Genomic DNA, 13,577 nt, shown 5'->3' with positions numbered 1-13,577 from the left:
TGTTTGCCTGCGTGAGCAGACTTTCTAAAAGAAACTATCACTGGTTGATTGTTTTTTGTAGGCTTACAAAGCAACCTAACGCCATTAGGCAAAGTGCCCCCCAGTGTGTGTGTTTTGTATCTGTATATCTGTGTTTTGTCAGTTGAGTAGACTGATCTTAAACGCTCTCATTGAACATTATTTTCCTCTTTCCCCTCCTCCCTTATGAACTAATGCAACTGGTATCTGTTCACAGTGGCCGCCTGAGGGCAGGCAGTAGTCCCGGTGCTTCAGGAGTATTTCATCCATAGGCAGACAGTGTAGAGATGGGTGCAGGCAGCATCAGGGCTTGGTTTCTGCTGCTGCTCACGCACTGCTGGCAATGCAGTTTATTCTACAGGAAAAACAAAGCGAAACAAAACCCCAAGAAACACTTGCAGACTACCATTATACTTAAGTAATTATGTCTTTCATTATTCTAATTGACATTTTTAATTAGATTGGAAGCAAAACTCCATTGGATATAGTGAGTAAATGAAAAACGATTGCATGTTGTGTATTTTCATTTTTATTTAAACTTCCTAGTATTTTGCAAATCCTTGTATCCACTCTGATAGAGCCTGAAGAAGAAGAGTCACAACTCATAACTAGCATGCCGTGTACTTCAAGCAACTGCATGTCTGCTGCTTTCGTTTCCATTGGATTTCCTTCTTGCTGTTGCTCACAGGCTCAAGCTTTGCTAGAAAGTCTGTTGCTTTTCCTCAGTCAGTGTTAGGAGCAAGTGCACGTACCTGACTGGCATGGCACTTTTCTGGATGTTAAAGTAACTGTGCATTTGGTGATGTGAAATAGAACCAACACCTGCCTGTTTTCTGGAAGCTTGTGGCCAATTCCAAAGTGGTTCAGAGAAGAAATGTAAATTACGTGTCTTCAAGTGAGTCTGAATTTTAAAAGCACTCGTGTGTATTTGACAGTAGAGGCACAAATGAGAGGAGAGTAGTAAAAATACCATTGAAATGCACATTTTTTAAATTGACTGTCACGCTATTTCACCAGTCTCATTTTTTCTAGCTGAAGAGGAAATTTTTTACGGATAATAATTTCTCTAAATAAAACCCTTACTATACCTTTTACGTAAGCGTATGAAATTTTGCAAAACTTCCACTGGGAAGAAGGTCCTTAAACCGAAGTATGAGGCTTCACAGAACCTCTGAGGTAGAATTTTTGTCCAGAAAGAAACATGATATATGTGATTCGAGTGTGAAAGTTCCAGGTTCAAATCTCTGCCCTGACTGACAAAGAAATTGAAGTTCTATATCCTGGGAAGTCACCAATGTATTATGCTGGCTGGTACTGGGTAGGATCTCTCGCTCTCGTTTGGAGCTGTCTGGCGTCGTATAAATACTCATTGGGTGAGAATCTCCTATATAACCCACGGAGTATGGCACTCCTAGGGCTTAATATGAAACAATTTTGTGTGAAGTGGAAGAGCTCCAGGAGAAGATTAGTGTCCCACGTGAGAGCAGACAGTGGCCTGGAGGTCTGCTTGAATTTTGAGATTTAGATATGTATAAATACTTCAATATTGTTCTCCTATGTGTCAGGTAAGTGATTTGTTTGCATGGTGGTGACTGTTCTGGTAGGGTATTGCATATTTGAACTTTGTAGTGGAAGAGTTGCATGGAACTACTAATAAATTTCTCCAGACTCAGTCTACCTAAGCTCTTGCAAAACTTCTTGCTTATGTTATTTTAACTTCACCCATAATCTATGCACATGAGTGAAACTGATGTAAACACTGATTAATTTTATTTTTAAAGCCTGATTTTAGGAAAACATATCAGACACTGGGTTAAGGACGTATATTGGTTTTAACCTGATCAAATTAAAATAATTTGATCATTTCTGTTTACAAATACGGTGCGAGCTTATAGGCTTGCTTGTCCCCCCTGAGGATGTGTTTGTACCACTTCACCTTTGAATTACTCAATCAAGGATAATTCTGAGATTTAAAAATGTGCTTCCCTGGTATAAAGTAGTACAGAGGTTAATTCTATTACTTTTTTCTCTCTCATCTGAAACAACTGATAAGACTCTTCAGTCTTGTGCTTGCTACTTACTGTGGAAAAGCCTTTATTTAAAAGAAGCTGCTGATGGTCTGTTTTCCCCATTAGAGACAATTATCTATTGCAATTTATCAGGAAAGATGAGATTCAAAGTGACATCCTAGCCGATATATTTTTATCGGGTCTGAAAGTGACATTAAAAATTGTTAGTAATGGCCACTTCTGAATGACCTTGTAAGTGATAAGCTACATTGCTATGTAATTATTGCAGAAGAGCAATGTTCAACTATTTCTTTTGTCTTAATTGTCTTTTGATCTTCTCTTCATGTGTGTGAAGGTGCTGAATGCGGTTTGCTTAATAACCTTTCAGACTAAAGGCCATTTATAGATCATACACATGAAATCTGATGTTTTGCTATTTTACGATTAGTATTAATAGCACCAAACTGGAAAAGTTCATTAACAGGAAGTATGCGTGTTGGAATGTAGAAGTTGCCTGACTCACTAAAATAGTAAAACTCTTGAAGAAAAGTCACTTTAACTTTAGTGGTAGTTAGATGAAACCTGTGGCATAATTACTAACAGTGCATTTCACCTCAGGCTGTGCCTGGAGGGGTGGGTGCCTGATGGCTTGTACAGAATCATTCACTCTGTTCTCTTTTCGGATTTGAGATAGCACCCATCGTTACAGTGTCGATGGTTTGAAGTTCCTTCTGACATCTTCCTTTTAAAAGCCTAGCTTAAACCTTTTATGTATGGTGAAAGTATTATCTCCTTTTCTGACTAATGGTAATTTGAAATTACTGAGATGCTCCATGAAGCTTCTTTGTTTTTTTTTTTTTTTTTTTTAAGCCAGGGCTGAATTTTAAAATCTATTATAGTCTATAAGGACAACCATGTAAAGTATCCTGACTCATTAACTGGCATATCTGAGTCAAAAAAAAAAAAGGAGGGGGGACCCCCCTGCCCCCACCATATCCTGCCATATAATCCTTTATTATAACCACAGAATAAAATCAAGCAGTAAATCCTCTTATGCCTGTAAATACCCTTATTGTACAAATAAAATAACCTTGTGAGAACTGTAAAAGTTATTAATCTTCATACAGAGCTGGGGGAGACAAGACAGTTTACGCTAACAGCCTTGTAGTGTTATTAGTTTGTAACAACAGAACTGAATAATTGACATGTTTTACCTTACTTTGTCTGCATCTCACTCCCAAAGCATTCAAGTTCCTGTTTCTGAGTGTGAAGAAGACTTTACAAAATAATTACATACAGTATTAAATAGTGCTGTTCTGGGAAGTGAAGGGGTCGTGCTGGGAATTTCCAAGAGGCAGAAAGATAATTAGGGTATCCTCACCTTTTAAAAGGTTGTAACCTAACCGGAGAGAAGAGTGGCCACCGATTTCCCTTGCAGTGTCTCTGCACAATTCTGGCAGCCGCTTCAAATCGGTGGGCAAATGATACATAGAAATGTAATCAGCTAAAGGATACTTTCAGTGGCACAAGAAATTAGAAATGAGAGATGCTGGGACGTTCTCCAGTCAGCCACCAGTAGCCGTAAACCGTTAGCAATTCATGCCTATTTGTCTGTCTGCAGTGAAGGGCACTGGGCAGCTTCTAGCAGGCAGGTACGTACCGCAGCACAGCAGCCACGTGTGGATTGCTCTGCAGGATCTATGGATTTAAGCTTCCATGGCGGTCAGGGCACATGGCTTTGAGTGATAAATTCACCTTTTTTAAAAACAGATGCAACTGTGGGTAGCTTCTTACATGTATACTCTAAGATGGAAGCATTATGGAGCTAGAGCCCCCCAAGGACACACTGTTTTATGCGTTCTTATAACGAGTATATGTAATTTGCTATACATGCATTTTTAGAATCATCGAAACACTGGTGAAACTGGAGAATTTGCTTGGTAACTTGGACCTGGTACTTTGAGCGTGATGTTTATCCTTCAGATGACTTAATTTTAACTGTTATAAAGCAGTGCTTGACAAAGTATACTAAAAAAAATATTAGTTCTTGTGTCTTTAATCTTCTTGCGCTCCTTTATAATTTCTCTTCTCGTGCTGTCTGGCTACGTATCTGAGAGCTACCAGGTTTACCATCAAATTCTTGTTTACGCTTGACTTTATGATGGAGACATTCAGCCGCATGAGTAATAAGCTCATTAAGCCTAGTCTGCATCAGCCTAAACCGCTTTAACTCTAAGCCATGGAGATGCCTTTTGTGAGGGGCTCTGCAATCCCACAATTTGTTCCTTTAGAGCCTTAATTTTGTCAATTTTCTGTGTGTTTTTTTTCATCTACCCAAAAGGCAATTATCAGCCTTGTTCCAGGAGACTTTTGGAGTCTTCCAACGGGTTAAGGAAAGTATTTCTAAGTTAAGATTTTGATCCTGGAATTTCAACAGATGATGATAAATGTAATTAAAAGTGATTAAATTAGTCTGCTGTGCTGGCCTTATGGACTCAGAATAAAGGCCAGTATTAGGCAGGCAGAGGAAGAAGCTTAGTGCTTGAGTTTGTTTGGTGGGGATTTTTTAGTTAGCTTACTCACTAGGGAAAATCAGAATGTATTCATGTGTTCAGAGCTGGCTACTGCTTCATCCTGTTTATAGCTATCTTATAAAAGAGAAGAACAGTATTTTAAACTGGAGGTGGCTCCACAGGGTAAGACCAAATGTGTTTCCTAACCCTGCCCCAGACCTACTGAAAAACTGGTGTGGGACTTGATCTTTTTTTTTTTTTTTTTTTTTTTTTGTCCTTAGCTGCAGGGATGTGTTAAAATCTGTATTACCTGTTAATACACACACCCACTTGCTTATGAGCGGTATTTGCATCAACACACATTTTTTTTCCCAGTCCTGACATTTCACTAGGCACAGAATATACAAATAAACAAAATTATTGCTTGATTTTCTAGCTCTTCCATAGGATTCAGATTAGTGTCCTTGTAATAAGAGCTTAGTGACACCTTACGCATTATTAATACTAGCTTGTATTTTGGTTTGATATTTCTATAAATTTGTCCTTGATGTATGTCTAGTAAAGATTTGTTACACCAGAAGTTGAGGCATACATCAGAGTTTAGGATATGCCATCATCTTGCAGTGTAGGCAGGTAAATTCTATCCTACCACAGGCTTTCACTGGCCTCTTTGGAGAGTATTCCATGTTGTCATACCCTAGAATTGTCCGGATTGTCACAAAAACTTGCTTTCTTCTTTTTCTCTTGCAGTCTTTTAGTTAATTCCTTACTCTGTCAAAAAAACCCTCAAAAATCCATGTGAAAAATTGACTTGTAACCTTAGAAACATTACAAGTCTGTTGTAGTTACTTGTCATGCTTTTCTTTCCTTTTTACAATCTCCTATTACTAATTTTCTGTAAAATGCTAATTCCCAGTCACAAAGGTATTTGGAGACTAATTCTTTGAGTAGCTATTAAGTAAGAGGCCATGCACATCAGCAATGCTGCTCAACAGATGTTGAATTCTCAATATTGTTGTCAATACTGTGTATGATTTTCTTTTCAGCCTCAGTTGGATAAGTTGTCAGGGTTTATGTGCTATTGTGGCACGGTGCTAATCCGTATAGTTCCTCCTTCTAGATGGACAGAAACACCCTGTTTGATAAGCCTTTAAATGTGTTAGGATCCCTTAAAATCAAGAGGATCATATAAAAGTGCAATGCACATTAGCTCCAGGATGTGTTGCGTTTCAGAAGACTGTCATTATAGGAGCAGGTTCTACTTTGATAAATTATAAAAACAACTGTGAATGATTCACAGGTCAGTTATAATTATTCCCAGTGCTAATTATGTGTCAGAATTATCTGAAATGCTGTATCAGACATGGCTTGCATATGCATTACCTGTGTAATCGTGAAACTGCGCTTTCTCCAAAGTAAACTTACTGAGGGCTCTATTCTACAAATCCTGCCTTTTGAGATCTCCTCACCCATGCAGGCCCTACGATTTCAGGGAAACTAATTAATCAGGTTAAGGATGTTCATGACTAGTTTTTAAACTACTTTTATAACTTTACTCAGGGGGGAAAGACTTGAAAATACCTTACAGAAAAGGTTGTGAAATATTTATTCCTCACAGTCCTTCAGTACTCACTGTGGACACCTGAGGACAAAATAAATCTTTGTCTGCTGATTTATAGTCCATGAGAATTTATGCTGTCTCATGCAAAGATGTTTTAAGACTGTCTTGGTTTTTGGTTTTGTTTTTTTTTTTCATTTTCAGCTTCTGGAAAAAACCAACAATATGTTTGAGGAATCTGATTCTGCAGCCACGAAAAGTCCTTTGCATTTAGCTGTAAGTATGAGACGTGTAAAGTGTTTGATCATTATCTCTTAGAATAATTCCTTAATCTCTTCTTTGAAGCAGGTTTAATCATAGACTTGTTTTGAAAAAGCTGGGAAGGGATGTAGGCCTAGATGTAACAAAAACAGGTTCTGGGCTGGAATCGTTAATTAAGTTTTTGGCAGCTGAAGCTCTTGGTTCTTATTGACTCTAACACTCAGGTAAGAAACAGACATAGACACTGAAGTGAAATTAAATGGAAAGTTGCAGCCTCTGTTTATAACTAGTTTATAAATTTGGGGCTAGAGCTTGAGCCTATGGCGTTGATCATGGAATGGGATGCTCTGATGTTCTGGAGATGTGCAGAGTGCAAAAAACTATCTGGTACACAGCAAGGCGTGGGAAAGCATGCTTAAACCCCAGCAGTGCCCTGGGATCATGCCATCGAAACTATGCTGTCAAGAGGAGATCCAACACATGTGACCTCAGAGATCACAATAGCTACCTTTTCCCAAGAACTCAAGATTCATGATCTCTCTTCCCAGTTTTCTTGTGCGGAATCACAGAACAGTTGATGGAGATCAGCTAGTCCCACTTCTGTGCTAAAAGCTAGAGCAGGTTTTCTCAAGGCTGTGCCCCATCACATTTTGAATATCTCCAAGCATGGAGAGTTCACAGCCTCCAGGCAATCTATTCCAGTATCTGACCACCATCACAGTAATAATATTGTGGGTTTTTGTTGTTTATTTTTGCATTAAATGGAATTTCCTATGTTTAAATTTGCCTTTTGTCTTGTCACTGGGCATCCCTGAGAAGAGTCCGTCTCTGTATTCTTTGCTCCACCATCAGGTGTTTATACACATTGGTGAGATGCCCTTAAGCATTCTCTTTTTGAAGCTGAACAGTCCCACACCTCTCCGTCTCTCCTCATACGTCTTTCACAGGCTGGCTCTTCACTGAATATCCAGCCCCACCGTGAAGCTGCCCTCTTCTTGAAAGGGAAGCAACTTGCTTACTCAAAGACAGGGGCGAGTTTTAGTTCTGTAGCAATCATATCTCTGTTTCTCAGTCAGCCAGAACAGCTCTGACCTGACCTTTGAATTATCCATGCGTAATCTGAGGGAACAAGAGCCAAAACAGTTGGGTTAAAAGACTGAGTTTGTCACCAAACACTTCTCCCTGTCTTTTTTTCTGCAATATGAAGACTGCAGGAAAGAGAGTGTCACTCCCAAGCCCCAAAAGGAGTTACAATCTACACTATCACCAACACAAATTCCTGTGCTGGGAAGGGACTTGCCCTGCAGCTGGTCAGACACCAAACTCATTTCCTCGCCAGTCCCTCTTGGGCAGAATCCTTCACCTTGAAATTCAGTGCCTCTTTGGTTCCTTCATGTTTGTGTTTCTCTTCTGTTTTCATTAATTGCTTCAACTCTGGTAATACTAATTACATGTTCATGTATAAATAAAAAGGATGTTCTTTGGGAGTCTTAACAGTAAGGAGCGGAGGGCAGTCCCTGCAAAGATGAATTAAATGTTTCCAGTTTCTGGGGCTATCCAATGGGTTTTTGCAATGTCACCTGTGTTTGTGCTGTTGGCCCAAATGTGGCTGTAGGTCTGGAAGTGCATCTACTTGTCCACTGTAGTTATTCTACCCAAATGATCCTACTGGCAGGAATACTCCATGAAGAGTCAGCTATAAACAGCAGGTCAACTTTGTGTTTGTATTTGCACAAAATCTGTTTTGAGAACTGCTTTCTTTTAGTTGGAGACCAGCAGATATGTTGAATTTAGCACCCAGTTAGGTGATAATCCATGAGACCTCTGACCAGCATCGCTCTAGTGAATCTAGTTTTTGAAGCAAACGTTTCCCTGAAAGATACTGTAGAAAGTGAAAAATGAATTGTTGATTCACCTGTGCCGAATGGCAAATTATTGCCTGAAATTCCTCCCCTTGTGCTGTTTTGGAAGGTTAGAGCAAATCAACAGTCATAATTTTCTGTCCCTAACCACTAGGATTTTTTTAGTTTCTTGGCTACAGTGTAATTTGAGAAAATCCTTTCAGGCTGAAGAGAGAGTCGTAAGGAATCAAGAAAATTGTGTCATTTCTATTGTGTTTAGGAGACTGTGACAATGATGGATTTTATTCCTGTTTTACATGAAAGTTTTTGAAAGAAGAGAGTTGTGTTCTTTACATGACACATTTCATATTTCTAGGCCTATAACGGTCACCATCAAGCATTGGAGGTACTTCTCCAGTCTCTGGTAGATCTGGATATTAAGGATGAGAAAGGACGCACTGCTTTGGACCTGGCTGCATTTAAAGGACATGCAGAGTGCGTGGAAGCTCTCATCAGCCAGGGCGCTTCTGTCACTGTAAAAGACAATGTCACCAAAAGGACTCCCCTCCATGCTTCAGGTGAGTGTGTGCTTATGTTATGCTTGTGATCTAAACTTTACATGACAGAAGCAGTTACCTTTTACCTCCCTACTATCCCTATGCATGTTTTTTCTAAATGGAAGAAGGAGATTTCTGACATGTGCTGAGGACTGCTGCTTGTTTGCTCAGCTCCCATGGTTAACTCTTATCTTCCATTTCCTTGGTCTTTTTTCCTCTGTCCCTGTGATTCAGTCCTCTCTCACACAGAGTCCCATATTTTCCCACACCACTACTGCTCTGCCCTTACCTGCTTGCCTCTACTTTACCGTACCTCTCTATTACCACCTACTCTTTAAGATGTGGGATGTTTCCCCTATGACAATGGTTCCTTGGCCAAAAAAATCAGGGGAAGAGAGAACACTTGCCTCACTGCTTCTCCTAAGGAAGAAAGGTTGAAAATACAGGTAGGTTCTCATTGGTGATGAAATTATGCTGGTGTTCAAAACTTTCAACCTTTTGCAGGGGCAACACTACAGAAATTCACCCCTTTTCAGACATTATCCTCCTCCAGAGCTAGCTGGTAAACTTGCTGTTGTTGGGAGTCTGCTCCATTCCTCATGAGTTGAGTGCTAATTATGCAACGTGCATAATTAACTGGAAAATGTAGAATTTGCCGTTTATTTAAATGTTATTATTTAAATGTACCTGTGAGATAAATAAGCAGAGGTGCCAAAGGGAACGTTTCTCTTCTGGCTGTTTATTGAGGGGCTCAGTACAGCATAGCAGTGACCTCTAGTGGGAAGTAAAATTAATACTTCGTTATTTTCAGAGCCAGACTTGATTGTCTTTCTGTTTATCTTTTAACTTGCTTAGATTAAAATGCATACGCATCCTCTAATACCACTTTGCTCTGTGTGTGTGATCATGCAAGTGCAGCCTGGAAGCATGGGGTTAATGTCTGCAGTACTGAAGAAAATGTGCGTACTAAATCTTCACAGCATACTAAGAAATGCTTTCTGCCTTCTGAAATGTCACATCAGAACTGAGTACATTACTCCCTGCAGTAAAGTAATGGAGGGGCTTTTTAGTTGTTTTTGATAAAACCACAAAATAGTAAATCCAGCCAATGCTCACTTTGTTAAAACTGTTGATTTAATTAATTTAAACCAAGATCTGTGCCACTACAAAACTGGAGCTGTGTTGGTCAAGAGCTTTCCTATAGTCACTTCAAAGGTAGCTTGGACTCTGATGATGAACAGGGTGTGACTTATTGCTATGGTGAAGATGTACCAGCCTGATTTTGCATTTATTGAAGAATTTGGATATAGCGACATAGGTTTCTTGTTGTCACAGCTGAATTGTAAGGCTTCTGCAGCACTGAGAAAAGTAAATGGTAACAAAGCTGTGTTTTTCTTAGCAACTCTTGACTTAAAATATGGATTTTATTTTTTTTTAATAGATCTGTAGACTATAATTGATTATATTTGTTAAATAGAAGGTGTTACTTTTAATAGGCAGAATTATTATCTTCATACAAATTCTGATTGTGGGGGTTTTTCCTCTTCGAGTTTCTTTTTTAATTGCCCCCATTACTGTAGCATGAGCGCCTTCCATGTAAAACCAGTAGGAAGGTTCATTGTAGACTTTTCTGATCTTTTTCTGTGGAGATTAGCTCTGGAGTAAAGCTTATATCCTCGACTATTATAAAAAGCCACTTGCAATCTGATGATTTTTATTATCCTGTTTCATAACAATACATTTTGTTTAGGAGTGTTTTAGCAAAGAATGATGCCACCTATCGGAAACTCTGCGTGCTGCCACTGCAGCATTCAGCAGTTTTTATTTGCAATGCAAGTCTAAGAGGTAAACTGGCATATTTTGAGAAATCAAACAGAATTCTTGCTGAATTAATCCCTTGAGTGACAGTGCGCATTTGCACACACAAGAATGAGTACTTGCATGTGCAGTATCGTGCACTCGAAAGAAGAATGCATGTGTGCCCATCCCCTTAAACGTGTTTGCCTTCATTCCTTCTAATTACACAAGCACAAGTGCTGAGCAGGACAGTTAAGGAGACCTGAAGTGGATTACGGGATTCTGCAGAGCTCCATTCAGTAAAGGAATTTGTAACTTTAGTAGAGAAATCACCTAATGAAGTGTTTCTTTTTTCTGTCTGACCTCCTCAGAGAATAGACTTTCTCTGACCTCATAATATGGAGAATTTCCTTAGCTTAAATTATATGTTCCCTGTGTGCTTTTATTACCACCAGCCTTTCCTCTGGCTAGCTTGGGGAATCCATCGCAAACGTTCCCCCAGTGTTAGTGTTGTAGCTCTGTTGGCAAAACTGATGTTCCCTGCAGGGTCTGTAATGCTTGGCAGTCGCTGGGTCAGCTCCTAAGAGTTTTCGGGAGTATCTGTTCTAAAACACGTTTACCAAAAGCCTTTTCAGACATTGGTGTGAACAAGTTATGATTCCTCTTCCTCCTGCTGGGAGAAAGAACAGATCTTCCCCCCTCCAAGCCAGTGACTCATCAGCCCTGCAGAACTGTTTACATGTTATGTATATGGCATTACTTAGTGGTAAATAACTAAAAATGTCTTTTATTTTTCTGGGTAGAGCAACTAAGATTATTTTTGGATGAACGATTTAAATGTGATGATGTGGGCCCGTTTCTCTGCCAGAATGATGTGACATAGGTGGTGTCCAAGGGTTTTGCCTCAGCCCACAGGGTGTAGGCAGTGTGAACGCATGACTTGCTGTAATAAGAACACCATCTATACCTACCGAGTACAGGAATTATTGTTTTTCAGAGAAGAAAATACTGTCCTCTTCATCCCATGAAAGGCTGAAGCCTTTAAGCCAGCTGACACATAGATGGGTTTCCAGTGTCCTGCAAAATGTAGTAACTCAGAGCGGTTTTCCAACAGCAATGGGTTACATTTTAAAAAGCAAACCCCGTTTTTGAGAAGTAGCCGTGGCTTCCAATAATGTTAAATGAGAAAAGATGGGAAAACCCAAAGGGAATTTTAGTCTCTGGTGTTATGTGCCGTTACGAATATGACATTTGTATCATTGGTCATTCTTTGCAAATGCTTCTTTTTTCATAGCAGCACTGAAGAACTTGCTTGTAGAGCGCACACAGAATTAAGGAGCCCTGCCGACATACTTCCTCCTGCCTTCTAAGTCTGATCGCAGAAAGCCTTTCTGCCTGCTCGGTCTGAGGGAATTTGAAATGCTGTCTGGGTTAGCAGAAACCTTCTCAGTAGTGAAAATCATGATTTCTGTTTTACTCATTTGGGATTTTTGTATGTAAGAGAACTAATCCTTGTCTTACTGAGGTCAGGGAAAAAGCAGCTCACCATTTCATCGGCACAAGTTAAATCAAAATTGTGGGAATAATAATTTCTTATACGATGGAATATTTTCATTGTTTATAAGGAAATTTCTTATCCGTAAGCATTCCAATGGCAAAGTATCTGAAATTAAACAGATTTTAATTAAACATACTTTTTTTCTTTATAGTCATTAATGGCCATACACCTTGTTTACGGTTGTTGCTAGAAGTTGCAGACAACCCTGATGTGACAGACGCCAAAGGACAGTAAGTTTTCTTTGTGATGGGCTTTTTTCAGCTCCATGATTCAAATAGCATCTCGTATTTCTCACAATTTATTTGAAATACTGTATTTCCTGCACTACTCCTTACAGAATCTGGCAGAGATTACAAAGTACCTATTCAGTTGATCTAAGCCACGAGGAAAGGATTATTCATTAATCTTAGCCTCTGCCTCGTACTTTAAACAATTCCTCATAGATGCTGAGGGCCAGATTCAATAAAAAATAACAAGTGCCTGAGATGTTTCTATAGAGAGTCTTTTTCTTTCTAAAACATTGCTATTTCAGGGTTTACTTGGTATATTAGGATGGTGCAGTGGGACAGAATGTTTATTTGAGGTGACACATGCATCCGAGCTGTTCCTACAAAAATTTTACTTCTCATTAAATGACAGTTATAGAGGGAGAATAAAGTACATCTTTAAAGCAAAAACGTGAATGGTTAAAAAAACTCATTTGGGGTGCCTGGAACATATCTGACTGTACATATAATTTTAACTGGCATTAGTCTTGTATAAAAATAGGAGGAGAACAGATCTTTTTCAGAAAAAATGGAAGATAAGTTAGTCCAAATTTTGGCTTGAACAGTTTCCTCATGTCCCTTCATCCCCTTTAAGCAATTGTGCAGCATTTGCAAAAGAAATGCTTTGGGTGGTTGTCATCTTGGTAACTAGCAGGGACGTTCATTCACAACGCTTGGGTATTCGAAAGCTCACGTGTCGCTGGAGGTGACAATAATTGTAGGTTATTAAGGGAACAGATTGTCTTGAATGATGTTGCTCCGTAAACTGCTTACAAATGGGTTTGTTTCTATTTTAGTCATGGTAGTTGTTTGTTAAACGTTCATACAAAAGGTCATAAAACTTGGATGTTTTATAGATGAGTATGGTGAAAGAAACAGCCTTGTGGGCAGGAATGGGAAGAAATGCAGGGCTTCCTGATTTCTCTATTCTGTAAGTCGGCAGTGGCAAGTAGTATGTCATTTTATAGCTGTGACTGGTTTGTTTTTGCTTTTTCTAGAACCCCACTAATGCTTGCAGTGGCATATGGGCACATTGATGCTGTTTCTTTATTACTTGAAAAAGAAGCATCTGTAGATGCAGCTGATCTCCTGGGATGCACAGCTTTACATCGAGGGGTGACTTAATTTTTACAATTCTTAATTATTTGTTTTACTGTGACTACAATTCATGTATAAATACAGGGATGCTGAATGTAGGG

General features: G+C 39.2%; 1 protein-coding gene across 20 annotated transcripts in view; it reads left to right on the top strand.

Moving 5' to 3' along the window:
- ANKRD44 (ankyrin repeat domain 44) overlaps positions 1-13,577 on the top strand; it is a 144,997-nt gene that overhangs the window by 116,044 nt on the left and 15,376 nt on the right. For 11 of the 20 annotated variants that reach the window (XR_012588262.1, XM_074594298.1, XM_074594297.1 and 8 more), the window contains exons 17-21: positions 479-505; positions 6,303-6,374; positions 8,577-8,778; positions 12,264-12,342; positions 13,377-13,494. Coding sequence is in view for 19 of the 20 variants with exons in the window: in XM_074594298.1 (XP_074450399.1) it covers positions 479-505; positions 6,303-6,374; positions 8,577-8,778; positions 12,264-12,342; positions 13,377-13,494 (498 nt within the window). In the remaining variant the exon portion in view is untranslated. The remainder of the gene's footprint in view (positions 1-478; positions 506-6,302; positions 6,375-8,576; positions 8,779-12,263; positions 12,343-13,376; positions 13,495-13,577) is intronic. The other 9 variants (XM_074594300.1, XM_074594299.1, XM_074594296.1 and 6 more) reach the window with 1 other exon arrangement.

This window comes from Larus michahellis, chromosome 7 (genome assembly GCF_964199755.1).
Source record: "Larus michahellis chromosome 7, bLarMic1.1, whole genome shotgun sequence".
Taxonomy (NCBI): Eukaryota; Metazoa; Chordata; class Aves; order Charadriiformes; family Laridae; genus Larus; species Larus michahellis.
This window is presented reverse-complemented; position numbering and strand designations above follow the sequence as displayed.